The sequence below is a fragment of the Thamnophis elegans genome, chromosome 15, assembly GCF_009769535.1.
Source record: "Thamnophis elegans isolate rThaEle1 chromosome 15, rThaEle1.pri, whole genome shotgun sequence".
NCBI classification, from domain to species: domain Eukaryota; kingdom Metazoa; phylum Chordata; class Lepidosauria; order Squamata; family Colubridae; genus Thamnophis; species Thamnophis elegans.
This window is the reverse complement of record NC_045555.1, coordinates 38350631-38367399: the sequence shown is the minus strand read 5'-3', so window position 1 is coordinate 38367399 and position 16769 is coordinate 38350631. Positions and strand designations below refer to the sequence as shown.

Below are 16769 nucleotides of genomic sequence, written 5' to 3'. Positions count from 1 at the left end.
ACACACACACGTAGTCCTCGACTTGTTTATTGACAGTTCAAAGTTACAACAGCACAGAAAAAATGTAACCTATGACCATTTTCCACACTTACCATTGTTATTGTTTTGTGATGCCGTGCACATGCGCAGATGACGCACATGTAAGCGAAGCGTGAGGGACACGGATCCTCACATTTCCAGTGCTGGACAAACCGGTAGTAAAGATAAGTGAATCCCACCTCTGATACTAATGAAAGAAATTAGAAGCAAGTTGTTTTTCTGGATCAACTTGCTTAAGTCATTACTAAAAGTACAATGATGAAGAGTATAAAGAAAAACAAGGCAGCATCTGGAAGTCCTACCTAATAATTCTTCAGAAGGGTCAACAGGCATGTGGATAGAATTCAGGACTGTATTTTTCTTCTTCAGACTTTCAAAAAGCTTTTCACAGTCCATTAGCAAACTTAGAAATCATGTGCTAAGAAGAGAGCCTGTCTTGCGAATTCGTAAATTATTAAAAAGCAACATCCAGGTTCGGTCCTGAGTCTGAAATGGTAGTGAGAAGTCAAAAGAGTTCCAGAATATATTGTGCCAAATTGGATGCATTCTATAAAGATGCTACTATTATATAGGGCCGTGATGACGAACCTATGGCCAATGTGCCACAGGTGCAGTGGTGGGTTTCAAAAATTATTCGAACCTACTCTGTGGGTGTGGCCTCCTTTGTGGGAGTGGCTTGCTGCCCATGTGACCGGATGGGAGTGGCTTGCCGCCCATGTGACCGGATGGGAGTGGCTTGCCGCCCATGTGACCGGATATGAAGATGCCGACGACACTTGTCAGAACCACGTTAAATTACCTCACACACAGCACTGGCATGCATAAGAATAGGATGTAAACTTGTTTTTTAAAAGGCATCTTTGGTTTGCGTTAAAACAACTTCAACACACGAAATGTTCTGATTGCACCACAAACGCAGTAGTCATCCTTACCTTTCACAGAGGCACTGAGTTTTATAAATAGGAGCATGATAGTGTAGAATAATCATATCCAAGGACCAGTGGTGGGTTTCAAAATTTTTGGGACCCTCTTCTGTAGGTGTGGCCTGCTTTCCGGGTCCACTGGTGGAACCTCTTCTAACCTGTTCGGTAGATTTGACGAACCGGTTCTACCGAATAGGTGCGAACTGGTAGGAACCCACCTCTGCATAGGTGGCACGCAGAGCCCTTTCTGAAGGCATTCTTGCCCCAGCCCAGCTCCTCCATGCATGTGCACATGCCTCCTGCTGACCAGCTGGTCTTTCGTTCTCTGTTCTACATGCTCAGGGGCGGGGTCTTCCCTGATCTTCGCAGATTCCCCCCAAGCACGCCCTGTCTTTCTCCTCCGTTTCTGCCACCCGGACCAACCTGGAAGCCAAAACAGGACACAGGGGGGCGCATACACAGGGGGGCACATGCACAGAGGTGCTCGCATTGCATTTTGGGGATTGAGGCACGCATGCATTCATTCGTGTGCGCATGTGCGTGCTTTGGGAACCCAGCACCAAAAAGATTAACCATCACAGAGATAGGGGATAATTAGGTAAGGACTCTAAAACAAACCTGTCCATTCACATTGTACTTATCTAATTCTATAGCGCATCCATACCGTTAGTATGGTTCTCGTTATAGACCTCAAAATGTTTGTAGGCCTTAGAATGTTTACACAGAGTGGGAGAGGGGGAGCTGAAAGATTAAGAGCTGGAAAAACCAAACTCTATCCATGTCCCAAAGGTGCTTTTTCAAGAGGCAACTGGACTTTCTTTGTTTTTCCTTGAAGATGTTCTGCTTCTCCTCCAAAAAGTCTCTTCAATTCTGACTCAGTCAACAGTTCTGACTCAGTCTGAACGGAAGAAGCTTCTTGGATGAGAAGCAAAACGTCTTCAAAGAAAAAGAATGACCAGTTGCCTCCTGAAAAGCCACCTTTGGGACACGACCTGGATGACTGAGAATCTCCATAGACACACTTACTTTGTTTGAGGCTTTTGTTGTTGTGAAAATAGCAATGAGGAATATACTAATTTGGGCATATAAGAAGGAGTCCTTTTTTGCATAGCATTCATCAAACTTACAACCGCAAGATTGTTACAGCTGCATAATTAGTTGTGACTGCACCCATGGCAACTTTTAAAAAACCCCAAAGTCACTTTCAGTATCCGATATAATTTACTTCTCATGATTAGCTGCTGTGCTTTGAAAAGGTTATTACAGTGAGCCCAATTAAATAGCAGCATTGAGGCAAGCTTCCTTGATCCTAAAAAGCTAGGAAGAATTGCTGCTTAGACTGAGAAGCTGGGAAATATTTTGGAAGACGACAGGGATATGGAAGCTGTCCATGTTTGGGGCCCACATTGGTACCAATTTGATGAATTAATAGAATTTATCTGCCAAGATCATTTGAAAGCTATGCATAACTCTTAAATAGATCTTTATCTGATTGTGGGCTTCCCAGATGCATCTGGAAAATAGGGATTCAATATCAAGTTTGTTTTATTCAAATAGGAAAGACTTTGATCTGACTGCATTGATTTAACAGAATAACAGAGTTGGAAAGGATCTCGGAGGTCTTCTAGTCCAACCCTCTGCTTGAGCAGAAGATCCTACACCTGTGATGGTGAATCTATGGCATGTGTGCCCGAAACGGCATGCGGAGTCATGTCACCTGGCATTTGTGGTGGTGCCCGTTCCTCTTCCGGGGTTCTGGTGTGCATGCGCGCATGACAATCAGCTTGCCTTCGTTTTCCATTTTCCAATGTGAGCATGCATGCCGGCCAGCTGATCGTCACAAATGCATGTGCGGCAGTAGCTGGAAGACTAGCTGGCGCGCCGGAAACCGGCAGTTCATTTTCCGGCACGTGGATGCCCCCTGAGCAGTTCCTCTTCCGGGTTGTGGCCCAGATGAGAATATGAAGCATGCGTATGTGTACGCAATCCCTTTTCGGGACTCAGTGCCAAAAAGGTTTGCCATCTCTGTCCTACACCACTTCAGACAAATGGTTTTCCAATCTCTTTTTCAAAATCTCCAATGTTGGAGCACCGACAACTTCTGGAGGCAACTCATTCCACTGATTCATTGTTCTGTCAAGAAATTTCCCCTTAGTTTTAGATTGCTTCTCTCCTTGATAAGTTTTCATCCTTTATTTCTTGTTATGCTTTGGAGAATAGTTTGACTCTCTCTTCTTTGTGGCAACCCCTGAGATATTGTAACACTACTATTATGTTGCCCCTAGTCCTTTTCATTAAACTAGACATACCCAGTTCCTGCAACCGTTCTTTGTATGTTTCAGGCCTTAGTCCCCCAATTATCTTTGCTGTTCTTCTCTGCACTCTTTCTAGAGTCTCAATGTCTTTTTTATAACATGGCGACCAAAATTGGATGTAGTATTTCAAGTGTGGTCTTACCAAGGCATTATAAAGTGGTATTAACACTTCACGTGTTGGCAGGCCGCGGGTTGATGAGTTCCCTTCCCCTCTCGATTGTGTGTCTGTTGGTTATTTTAAATGCTTGTATTTGTAGTTCTTGTGTTTCCCTTCCCCTTTTGGGTTTGTGATCCGCCTTGAGTCCCGTTGGGAATAGGGCGGCATATAAATAAAACGAAACCTGAAACCTGAAACATTATTTTGATTTTTTTTTGTATATTGTCTGAATCAGTGGTGAAATGTAAAAAAAATTGCTACCGGTTCTCTGGACGTGGCTTGGTGGGCGTGGCTTGGTGGTGGTAGGCCATGTGACTGGGTCGGCATGGTTAACTTTTTTTTAAAAATTTTTAAAGCATTTTTTACTACCTATTTGCCTGAACCGGTAGTAAAAAATGCTTTAAGTGAAAAAAGAAGGTTCAGGTCTGTCGTGCAATCGTGGGAGCCTTTTCCCCCCACTTTTTAAAGCATTTTTTAAAGTACCGGTTCAAGCGAATAGGTAATAAAAAAAATTCTTTGTAAAGTGAAAAAAATGGTTCCCAAGATCACACGGCACTATTTCTTTCACTTTTTAAAGAATTTTTTTCCTGCTGGTTTGAGCAAATAGGCAGGAAAAAGAATGCTTTAAAAAGTGAAAAAAAAAAACTTTCCAACAATCGCATGGCTCACCACTGATCTGTGTGATTGTCAGAAGCTCCACCCCCTGGTTTTTAAAGCATTTTTTTTCCTGCCTATTCGCTCGAACCAGCAGGAAAAAAAATGCTTTAAAAAGTGGAAAAAAACCTTCCGGCAATCGTGAAGCTTACAGCTGAGCAGCACGATCCCCAGAAGCTTTTTTTTACTACTGGTTCGCAGCACCAACAACTATCGTCTCTACCCGTGACCCGACAAAAGCGCGAACGTCATAAGCGCGCCAACAACACCACGGCGCTAAAACCGCGATGTCAAAAGCGTGCCGACAACAGCGCGCTGACAGAAGCGCGATTTAATTTAAGGTAACATTTACAGTTAGGTTTAGGGTTAGGTTTAGGTTTAGGGTTAGGTTTAGGGTTAGGTTTAGGTTTATGTTACAGCGCGCTTCTGTCGGCGCGCTTTAGGGCTAATTCGTCACTCATTCGTCGTGCGTTTTTGTCACCGCGCTTTAGACACCGCGGTTTAGTCAGGCGCGCTTTTGTTGTGCGCGCATTTGTGGTGGAACCATCTCTACCGGTTCGTGCAAACCGGTAGCATTTCACCCTTGGTATGAATCCACCATTTACATGTTTCAAAATGATGGAATCAACATAAGTAGCACCTGCACACCCCATTTTAAAAAAAGGCAGTGAACATCATTTCAAGCTCTCACATTTGCCCCCATGCCTGCGGGTGCTATATGATCACACATTTGCTGTAGATCAGTGGTTCCCAAACTTGGCAACTTTAAGACTTGTGGACTTCAACTCCCAGAATTCTCCAGCCAGCAGAGTTCTGCTGGCTGGAGAATTCTGGGAGTTGAAGTCCACAAGTCTTAAAGTTGCCAAGTTTGGGAACCACTGCTGTAGATGAAAGTGGAATCAAATAAAAAGAAGTATTTAAAAATTGCCCATATAGAAATGTAGTATTAGGGATAATGCTAAGTTAACATTCTTCTTTGGTATATCATTCTTTATGTAGAAAGAAGATACAACTTTCTTTCAGTTTTCCCCAATCCTATGCTTTTGTTACTCAGCCCCTTGACTAGCAATTCAATTTGCAATAATGTCACTGAGAAAGTATTGAAACAGCATTTGTTGATGTCTCCATCCCATAAATTTGCCTTCCTGCTTCTCCATGTAACAGGCACTATTTCCAAGACTTTGATTTTCCTTTTGATTGACAATGGAATAGCTAGATAATAAACTGTGTGCCAAGGGTATCATATCCCTAATGACAAGTGCTTAATTTAGAACATTAAAAAGAGGTATCATCTATATATGATTGACTTATCAATAATTGATACTTAAATAACCGGAAGGCAGGGCGAGGGAGAGAATAAGAGGGAGAAAGAGAAAGATGAAGCAAATCCATTGTGGAACTACCTATAATGTATATAAAACTCATTTTGTGTTTGTTGTTAGTTGCGAAGTTGTGTCTGCCGCATCACAACCCTATGGACAATATTCCTCCAGGCCTTCCTGTCCTCTACCATCCTCTGGAGTCCATTTAAGCTCACACCTACTGCTTCGGTGACTCCATCCATCCACCTCATTCTCTGTCGTTTCCCATCTTCTTTTGCCCTCAATCCTTCCCAGCATTAGGCTCTTCTCCAGTGAGTCCTCCCTTCTCATTAGGTTTTAAAACACATTTTAAAAGTCCCTAAATAAAATGATATGCCATGATTTATGGGATTAATTTCTCATATTGAAATATTTCAGTGCTGCAATTTTGCAATACATGAAGAGCAGTGGTGGGTTTCAAAAATTGTCGGAACCTACTCTGTGGGTGTGGCCTCCTTTGTGGGAGTGGCTTGCCACCCATGTGACTGGATGGGAGTGGCTTGCCACCCATGTGACCGGATATGAAATTATGAATTAGTACTTAGGTCGGTCCAAGTAGCTATTCAGAAACTCTGCCATTGAAGCATACAAGTCTTAAAGCTGTCAAGTTACAAGATCCTTGGCAGTGCTGGGTTTCAAAAATTTTTGGAATCTCTTCTGTAGGTGTGGCCTGCTTTCCGGGTCCACTGGTGGAACCTTTTCTAACCGGTTCCGTAGATTTGATGAACCGGTTCTACCGAATAGGTGCGAACTGGTAGGAACCCACCTCTGATGAAGAGGCAGAGACACATCAAGAGCCCAAGAAATTTTGTTTGAATGGAGGATTCCTACACCCAAGTTCACATATCCCTTGACCCTCCCTTGACTTGGGTGCGACACAACTTCAAGACAACAGTTCAAAAACAGAATAATTATTTATTGTTCCAGAAGTACATTTCTCTTTTATACATATTTAATAAATGATACAGGATTGTACACATGTTCATTATTTCATTTCATTTCATTTTATTTTAAGGTCTTTTCTCCATGCCCCCTCCCTCCCCCAAACACACTCAAGAGAATTTCTGCTACAGGACTGTTTGCGTTCTTCCTTTTTAAAATGCTGCATACAAAGAGGACGAACAGATAATTTAACAATTTCTAAGGGTGCCCCCCCCGCCCCCTCGGTAAAATTAGAAACGAAAATCGCCACATAATTGAAAGGAGAAAGACGGGAAGGAAATAGGAAGAGGAAAACATCTCGGAACATGCATCCATTCAGCTCAACATGCCATTGAGGGTGAGGGAGGGGCGCGGCCATCCCGTCTTGCAAGGCACCTGGAGTCTGGTTTATATTTATTTTACACTTTAAAACACAATTCCTCCAAAAGTGGGAGCCTCTTGCCTTGACACAGTGAAGAGGAGTGAGCTGAAGGGAAGTCCCAAGCTTTGCGAGAATGAGCTTAAGAGTCCTTCTCCCATCTCTTATCCTGCCTTCCCAGGATCGATCAAACAGGACAACGAAGGCGGCCACGGATTCTCTTTAGCACAAGTTTGTAAGTTCTCCTTAGACAAGATCATTGGGCTTCTAAGCAGGTGGTGGAGACTGCTGCCTTTTTCCCACGCCCTATAGGGATGGAGGGGCTACATCTGCTACTGTGCAGAAACCCTGACCCTTCAGCACCAGCCCGTACTTTTAAAGCTACTTAAAGAAGAAGGGGGGGGGGATTGTGGATCAAAGTGCAACTGTAGTCTTTTCCTTATCAAGATATGGTTATTCTGCTAGGCAAACATAATATTTAATCATCCCACTTGTAAAGGGACTTCATAAAGCGTCATGATCTCAAGCCGAATACTGCATACATATATGCATTACCGTAGACCCAAACTCTGATTTGCTTTAATTCAGATGACTGCTCTATTTGGAGGGAGAAAGAATAGGGGGAAGAAACATTCCTCCCTTAAGACTGTATATGAACAGGTTTTTTTTCTCATGCAACATCACCATTTATGTGTAAAAGTTGATCAGGGCAGTGAAGCTGAAGAAGATATGCGGGAATACTTCCATGTTCAATTGTCCACAACGAGAATTATTCAGTTTGTGATCCGGATAAAACTGATAACGTCAATAATCTTTCAGAAAGTTTGTTGGGACAGTAAACAGACAGGGAGGAAAATGTTTTAGGTGGGGTTTTTGTTTTTTTTTTGTGGAGAAAAAAGAAATTTTGCATTGCTCTAACAAAAAAAAAGAGAACAACAAACGACAACAACAATTAAAAAAAAGACTAGGGACCAATCTCATGTTGCATGTTTATGGAGACGTTACTTCAATCTGGATCACCAATCACGGTGTCTTAAAATGGCTTGATTGTTTCCTTCTTTTGTTTAGCGCACGATTATTGTGCAAATAGTTTGAAAGAGATTTAAAAAAAATGCTGAGCAGGCTGCTAGTGCTTCTTCAAGAGGCAAAGCTGGAAAAATATGTCCCCCAATACAATTTCTTCATGAAATGCCCACCTTTATAATCTATATATTTTCATCCAAAAGAAAAAAACATTTGAATGCAACAGTCATTAAGCCCTTCGAAAAGACTTAGCATTCCACAGTGCCTGATTATTATTATTATTATTTTAATGAACACATTATTCCCTCCCCAGCCAAGGTTTCTGTTTTCATGATTTAAAAACCCTCCACCCCAAGAAGACCTTCCAGCTTCCACCTGAAATGCTTTCGAATGAAAGAGGCAAGAGCTTGAAAAGATCTGCCACTTTTGTCAAGGTGCAGACGTTCCGCTGACGATCAATCTTTATCACTGATTTGTTGGACAGGTAGATGTACCTGCAAGGGATCCCGAAGTCTCTTAAGGTCCAATTCTGCCTAAAAATCAATAAAATGAAGACATAAGTACCATATTTCTCTCCATCATACTCTAGTGTGTCAAACTCGATTTCAGTGAGGGATGCATCAATGTTGTGTTTGACCTCGGGGAGCCGGGGTGGGCGTGGCCAGCTTGACATCACTCGTGTTGAGAGTGCCTGTGTGGATCTGAGCACTCCGCCAGCGAAAAACGGGCTCCCGAGCTCTGTTTTTGGCTGCGACGGCGTCCTGCAACCCTCTGCCACCAAAAATGGAGAGCCCTGTGGGCCAGATCTAAGCACCCAACCAGGCTGGATCCGGGCCGGGGGCCTTGAGTTTGACTCCACTGCTCTAGTGTAATGCATTACAGTAGGGGTCCCCAACTCATGGGCTGCAGACCAGCATCGCTTCGCGGCTTGCCAGAAACCAGGCCGTACATGTGAAAGAGGCCTCATTTGCACATGTGCGGGATGCAGGCAGCGCATGAAACCACGTTCTCCCTTTCCGAAGAAAAAATTATCTCCACATAACCGGCTCCTGAAGCTAAAAAGTTTGGGGGTAGCTGCATTACAGGTAATCTCATTCCAAGTCAACATATCCACATTCACAAAAGGTCACCATAAAAAAACCCCATGACTTTCCCCATGAGGTTAACATAAGTGTTGAACCCATCTTAGACTATATGTGCAGCTAGTCTTTGACTTACAACCAGTAGTTTAGTAAACATTTGAAGTTAGAATGGCACTGGTAAAAAAGTGGTTTATAGCAATAGCAATAGCAATAGTTAGACTTATATACCGCTTCATAGGGCTTTCAGCCCTCTCTAAGCGGTTTACAGAGTCAGCATATTGCCCCCAACAACAATCCGGGTCCTCATTTTACCCACCCCGGAAGGATGGAAGGCTGAGTCAACCTTGAGCCTGGTGAGATTTGAACAGCCGAACTGCTGAACTGCAGTCAGCTGAAGTAGCCTGCAGTGCTGCATTTAACCACTGCGCCACCTCGGCTCTTATTTATGACTGTTTTGTACAGTTATTGCAGCACCCCCATGGTCACGTGATCAAAATTCAGGTGTTTGGCAACTGCCCTGTATTTATGACGATAGCAGTGACCCAAGGTCACCTGATCCGGTTTTGTGATTTTATGACAAGCAAAGTCAATGGGGAAGCCAGATTCGCTTAACAACAATATTACTGACTTAACCGCTTCAGTGATCCACTTAACAACTGTGGCAAGGGAGGTCATTAAAAGGGTGCAAAACTCACTTAACTTGCTTAGCAATGGAAATTTTGGGTTCAATGAAGGTTGTAAGCGAAGGACTGCCTGTATATCCCATTCCAATGAATGCTTATTTTTCATATAAACGAAGCCTGTGACATTCTACAGAAACTGAGATGATGCCAGTGGCAGTAAGATTAGCATTTTCAACAGGAAGGAATGGCCATCGACAGTTTCAAATATACGAGTGAATTACATAAGGCAATATTGAGTAGAGCCAAACCATGGTGGATCGGATGAAACTGAACCCATATTGGCCCAATTTTGAAATTTACTGTATTTTTCATTGTAATATAGACCAATCGTGGAATGCAGGTATTTTAGTAATTGGATTGGTAAAAGGCAATTATGAAAATCAGCTTCCATCCATCGAAAACAACTTTGAGTAATTATTCCTAAGAGATGGGATGATTCTAAGGGCAGACTTTTTTGTTTGTTTGTTTATTGTTTGTTTATTGGATTTATATTGTCTTGCAAATTCTTCATCTATTCCTTTTCCTTCTTTCTTCATATAACACACATATATCTCTCTATCTCTATCCCATCCCATCCTATCATCTATCTATCTATCTATCTATCTATCTATCTATCTATCTATCTATCTATCTATCTATCTATCTACCATCTATCTATCTATCTATCTATCTATCTATCTATCTATCTATCTATCTATCTATCTATCTATCTATCTATCTAATATATATTTGATCTCCATATTCTATTGCCTTAGAAACCGTATAACTCATTTGGTAGACAAAATATATGGAGTTTAATTGCTATTATTACACATAATCAAGGGACCTCAGAAACACAGGCAAAAATATACATTTCTGAATGTACGTTTGCTTATTTTACATTGGAAAACATACTAGAGATAGTCCTTGTTTTATGATCATTCATTTAACGACCATTCAAAGTTATGACAATGCTAAAAAGGTGACTTACAGTCAATGCAGCATCCTGGGAGTCATGTGATTAAAAAAATGATAACAATTACAATGTCATGTGATTGGCAACTCTTTCAGGGAGGTATCCAACAAGCAAAATCAGTAGGGGAAACCAGATTCACTTAACACCCATGTGATTTGCTTAAGGACCATAATAAAAGTTGTCAGATTGGACATAACTTACTTAACAACTGCATCATTTAATGATGAAAGTCCCAATTATGGTCATAAGTCAAGAACTACCTGTAGTGCTTTATCTTTCCAATGTGCTGCAAATTTAATCTGCTAGTTCAACTCTCTTCTGGGCTGAAACCTATATCAACATTATAAAATCAGCTGTAAATAAGAGTGTTTTTTGGAATACAAATGGAAAAAACATGAGGAAAGCAGATCAAAGAATTACTGAATGTTCAAGAACTAATAATGGGACAATTTCCTATCCTCCCCTCCAGTTTCTTCCAAGGATTTATTTTTATTACCTGAGCAATAGCATCCTTGAGTTGATTGTATTTTTCTAGATCAAAACGAGTCTTTCTGGCTCCTTTATGGAAGAATAGTAAGTACTGCCTGTCTCTAGCATCTGGATATACATATTCCTATTGAATGAAAGAATAAATTAATTGAAACCTTAGACACAAACACTTATTTATCAATAACCAATTTGAAAAGACGAGAAACTCAACTCTGGGCTAATAATTAATTTAACATGGAATAGGAACAAATTATATGCCACATGATGCTCGGCAGATCTGATTATCAATTGAAAAGTTAGATTAGGTTAGGTTTATTGGACTTATATGCTGTCCTTCTCCCAAAGGATTCAGGGCGGCGTACAACATAAAAACACATATTACAAAAGTTAAAAGAAAGATTAAAATAGAATATCCAAAAAAAAAACAATAGACATTTACAATGAGATTTAGAAATTAAATTAAAATTAACAATTAAAATTAATAATTTATTTTATTCAGGCCAGGCCGGCTTGCTGGAAAAGCCAACTTTTTAGGGCGCGCCGGAAGGACCGTGATAATAGTGTATAATATATTAAGTCTTTTTGAATAGTGATAATATATTAAGTCTAATATATTAAGTCTTTTTGAATAGTGATAATACATTAGTCTTTTTGAATAGTGATAATATATTAAATCTAATATATTAAGTCTTTTTGAATAGTGATAATATATTAAGTCTTTTTGATATATCATCTTACTTATGATTATTTGCAGGAACTGAGCAATGTAACAGACACTGTGTCACTTCAAATGTGCAACCGAAAGCAATTCTTGACAACTTAGTCAATTTAATTTTAATTTTGTTCCACAGTGGTTGAGTAATTTAAGCCACCTAGAGTTTGAGTGATATATTACAAATTACTATAATAAATAAACAAATGATTAACTAGCTTGTTGGAGAACAGCAGGCAGGATATGAAATTCTGCATGGGTACAATAATGCAGAGTAAGTTATGGTGGACAAGCGACAGGAACTGGAACTATGTGGTTATTTGATCTTTATTATTGCCCCCATTAGCTACTACATAGATGGCCAATGATTTTGGTCTTAAAAGCCAAACAGATTATTGGACTTGTAGATGCACATAGGCTAATTCAGACCTACACAAGCTATTTTGCATATCTTCATATTCAGCAATCCTGAATTCTGCCAAAATGGGGAAGAAAGAAGCAAGCTTTCCATTAGCTTTCAAAGCTTTCTGGCGCTCAGATCTTGATGGAAAAGGTATCGAGAAGCGCTACCAAAATGGCATATATGAGCCACCTCCTCCATAAGCTCTAAGAGAAGAGGGTTTACGGCATTGCAAAGTTATTACACTGTATGTGCCCCAAAGATGCATTTTCAGGAGGCAACTAGACTTTCTTCTTGTTGTTTTTTTGGAGATGTTTTGTTTCTCATCCAAGAAGCTTCTTCAGCTGTGACAGGATAATAGGGAATGGAAGGATTTATATTCCTTACAGATAGCTGGTCATTTGCATTCTTTTAGACAGCTGTAGAAGCACTTGGAGGTTTATCTGTGTCCTCATCGGTCACCTGAGTAGTCTCCTGATTCCTGTAGTCTGCAATTTTTTCCCCTGGAAATCCATTCCTGCTCCCATACCATTCAAATGGTGTTCATCCCAAATTGTATAGCTAAATGTCTGCAGAGATTCTTAGTCATTCAAAACTAAATTCAGATTCTCAGTTGTCAGAGCTAAAGAAGCTTCTTTGTCTTCCAAAGACAAGAAAAAACCAGTTGCCTCCTGAAAATGCACCTTTGGGACAACCATGACCTGGATGATTGAGAATCTCTACAGACTTACACGGTATGTGGTCATCTAAAGCATGAACATCTGTAAGTTCAATTCTCAGTGGAGGGGTTGAACCTTTTAGAATAACATCTGGCTCCCCACATCTGAAAAACCCCAGTAAGGATCAAATTGATCACATATCACCTCCTGATGGTCAATGAAAACTGAAAACTCTACACAAGATGCAAACTGTGTAAACATACAGCCTCCCTCCTTTCCCTCAGAAGAGGTTGTGTAAATAATATGTAATCTAGTACAAGAGCATGAAATACCTGTACCCTTTTCTGAATGCTTAAGGGAAGGTGGACTGTATACAGATAGTCCTTAACAATCAATCATTTAGTGACCGAAGTTAAAACGCTACTAAAAAACTGATTTATGACCATTTTTGACACTTGTGGCATCCAGGTTGTAATGTGATCAAAATTCAGACAGACAACTGGCTCATATTGCTGACAATTACAGGGTCATGTGATCTCCTTTTGTGACTTCCTGACAAGGTGAGTCAATGGGGAAGCCAGGTTCACTTTAAAACCAATTTAACAACTGCACTGATTCGGTAATAATTGTGGCAAGAAAGGTCATGAACTGAGAGCAAAACTCACTTAATAACTGTCTTGTTTAGGAATGGAAATTTTGGATTCAACTGTGGACGTTAGACTAGCACTACCTGTATACCATTCCGATAATGCTGGCACAGTGGTTAGAATGCAGTATTGTAGGCTAATTCTGCCCACAGCCAGAAGTTCAATCCTGACCAGCTCAAGTTTGACTCAGCTTTCCATCCGTCCAAGATCAGTAAAATGAGGAGCCAGATTGTTGGGGAAAATATGCTGACTCTGTAAACCACTTAGAGAGGGTTGTGAAGCACTGTGAAGTGGTATATAAGTCCAAGTACTGTTGCTATTCTGCCATGAAATCAGTATAGGACTCTGACTTTCTGATTCTCTTAGCAGCAGGAAACCAATGATCAGTGGGACACTCCTAGTAGTAGCAGAGTAAGAGGGAAATGTATGATGGTAACCAGTAGGCAGGCACCCCTACCATTATTAGCAATAGTACTTAGACCAGTGTTTCTCAACCTTGGCCACTTGAAGATGTCCGGACTTCAACTCCCAGAATTCCCCAGCCAGCGAATGCTGGGAGTTGAAGTCCGGACATCTTCAAGTGGCCAAGGTTGAGAAACACTGACTTAGACATATATTGCTTTGTAGTGCTTTACAGTCCTCTCAAAGCAATTTTACAGAGTCAGCATAATGCCCCCAACAATTGGGGTCCTCATTTTACCCACCTCGGAAGGATGGAAGGCTGAGTCAACCTTGAGCCTTGGTGTGGTTTGAACTGCCAAATTGCAGGCAGGCGATAGTCAGCAGAAGTCGCCTGTAGAACTGCACTCTCACCACTGCGCCACCGAGGATCATTAATGTGCATTTTACTGTGGTTAAGATACAAAATGCAAATTTAAATATAATGTAATGTCCTGTAATGACTTGGAGAACATGGTTCCCGCCCTGCATTTTTAAAAGATAACATAAATGAACTTACAAATTTAAACAAAAGTCTGAAAGTGGCATGCCATAAGCTAAGAAGGACTCCCCGTGCATTCTTCTTTTAGCTTCAGCACATTCTTTACCTACTAAAGGAGTTTTTGAACTTCTGTGCAACAATACGAAAACCATACAGAAACCTCAAAGGGAATGCAGGCAACTGACTGCCAGAGAAAATTAGCTAAAGTACAAAATTGAACCTTAAAAACCAATTCACCCACGTATACGTATTAAAACTATGCAATGTTTGAGTGATTCTTTTCTCTCTAAAGGTTCAAGGAGTGCAACCCTTTCATAACTGTTCTATGAAATAAAATGTGCCCCCCCACCCGATCTGCCCACTTCAAAGGGTTGAAACAACTAAATTATTTGCATTTTTTCCCTGTTTTGCAGCCTCTTTGGGTTTTGTTCTGCAGGACTAACTTTTTAAGTGGAAGAGGAGAGGTTTTCAGAAAAATTTGAAGGAGATTTTGAGGAGGAGATGCGGTTCAGCTTGAAACATCACTTCAAACCTCTTCAAGTCAATGGGATGAAAAACAGATTCCCGTTACCCTTTTGCCCAAATATTTTCTGAGCAGGCAGCTTTGGCAAACTAAAACTGGAAGGCAGATCTCTAAAGCTGTGTAATTGACTTTTGGAAGTCAATTGCCATTGTCCTTCAGGCTTTTCTTGGCAAAGCGAATCACATCAGTTCCACAGTGCGTATCTCTCTGCTGAAGTGACTCTTATGTCATGTTTTCCGGGCTTGACATAAATTAGAACAGAGCAGAATAACAGAGTTGGAAGGGACCTTGTAGGTCTTCTAATTCAACCCCCTGCTTAGGCAGGAAACCCTATACCATTTCACTCAAGTGGTTGTCCATTTTTTTCTTAAAAACTTCCAGTGTTGGAGAATTTACAACTTCTGGAAGCAAATTGCTCCACTGATTAATTGTTCTAACTGTCAAGAAATTTCTTAGTTCTAGGTTGCTTCTCTCTTTGATTAGTTTTCATCCATTGCTCCTTGTCCTGCCCTCAGGTGCTTTGGAGAATAGCTTGACTCCCTCATCTTTGCAGCAGCCCCTGAGATATTGGAACACTGCTATCATGTCTCCCCTAGTCCTTCTTTTCATTAAACTAGACCACGGGTCAGCAACTTGTGGCTCTGGAGCCGTATGTGGCTCTGGAGCCGTATGTGGCTCTTTCATCCCTTTGCTGTGGCTTCCTGTTGCCGGCTCCACAATTGATAGGGCTTTCGGTTAGGACAGGTAGAGGAAAAAGGATGTCACACTAGGAGACTCTATGGTGGGGAATCCAACTTCTGGTTGGCTCCAGAATTGAACAGGGAGCTTCCAGTTAGGACCTTTGTGACTCTTTGAGTGTTTAAGGTTGCCAACCCCTGAACTAGACATACCCAATTCCAGCAACTGTTCTCTATATGCTTTAGCCTCCAGTCCCCTAATTGTCTTTGTTGCTCTTCTCTTCACTCTTAGAGTCTCAACATCTTTTTTACATCGTGGCAATCAAAATTGCATGCGATATTCCAAGTGTGGTCTTACCAAGGCATTATAAAGTGGTATTCACACTTCACGTGATCTTGCAGTGAAATTATGCAACCTCCTTTTCCCCAAAGAAATCACCATTTTAATGCAAAGCCCATCTTACCTGACGCGTTACTACGAAGTATGCATACATTGCCATGGCGCTGCCATAGGTGATGAAGTAGGTGACTGGCTCCATAATGTCCCAAGAATATTCCCACCAGGTGAGCCGAGCCAAGATTCCAAACTGGGTTGCCATGTAAGCCAGCCCACCCCACAATAGCAAGGTTGTCCTCTTCTCTGCTTTTCTGCAAATTTCCATCCTGACCTGCAAAAGAAGATTGTCCAGGGCTAGTACGGTATTGAGCAGTGGCCTTTAATGCAAGTTGGAACATAATCCAAGAACGTTGTCTAATCCAGTGATCCCTCAACCTTAGCAACTTTAAAATGGGTGGACCTCAACTCCCAGAATTCCCCAGCCAGCCTCCTGGCTGGCGGGGGAATTCTGGGAGTTGAGGTCCACCCATCTTAAAGTTGCTAAGGTTGAGGGATCACTGGCCTAGTCAGAAGTGTTTTTAATGTCAATATTTTTTGATGGGAGACTAAACGACAGATTGTTCAAATGCAGAATAACCCATTTTCCATTGTTTTGAGTAGTTACCATGTGTTTCCAATGCTCTAATAAAGTTCGTGCTCTAATATGTCCCTATCCTACCTTCTCATTTTAAAATAAAATAGTTCTAAGTAAGGTGGCCTCTCTTCCAAATATTACAGAAAGAAGGGAAGGCATACAGATAAACCCAAGGAGAGAGTACCTTATCATGTCCACATAATGTTTACTTTTGGACTATGGAAAAAAAATCACTAAATCCTTCTTTTTTGCCCCCTGT

The 16769-nt window shown here is 41.2% G+C and overlaps 1 protein-coding gene across 2 annotated transcripts in view; it reads right to left on the bottom strand.

Moving 5' to 3' along the window:
• Positions 1-6347: 6347 nt before the first annotated feature.
• MCU (mitochondrial calcium uniporter) overlaps positions 6348-16769 on the bottom strand; it is a 148974-nt gene continuing 138552 nt past the window's right edge. For both annotated transcript variants that reach the window (XM_032231911.1, XM_032231912.1), the window contains exons 6-8: positions 16004-16207; positions 10989-11105; positions 6348-8305 (exon numbers count right to left, since the gene is read on the bottom strand). In XM_032231911.1, coding sequence (XP_032087802.1) covers positions 8228-8305; positions 10989-11105; positions 16004-16207 — 399 coding nt within the window. In that variant the 3' untranslated portion in view covers positions 6348-8227. The remainder of the gene's footprint in view (positions 8306-10988; positions 11106-16003; positions 16208-16769) is intronic.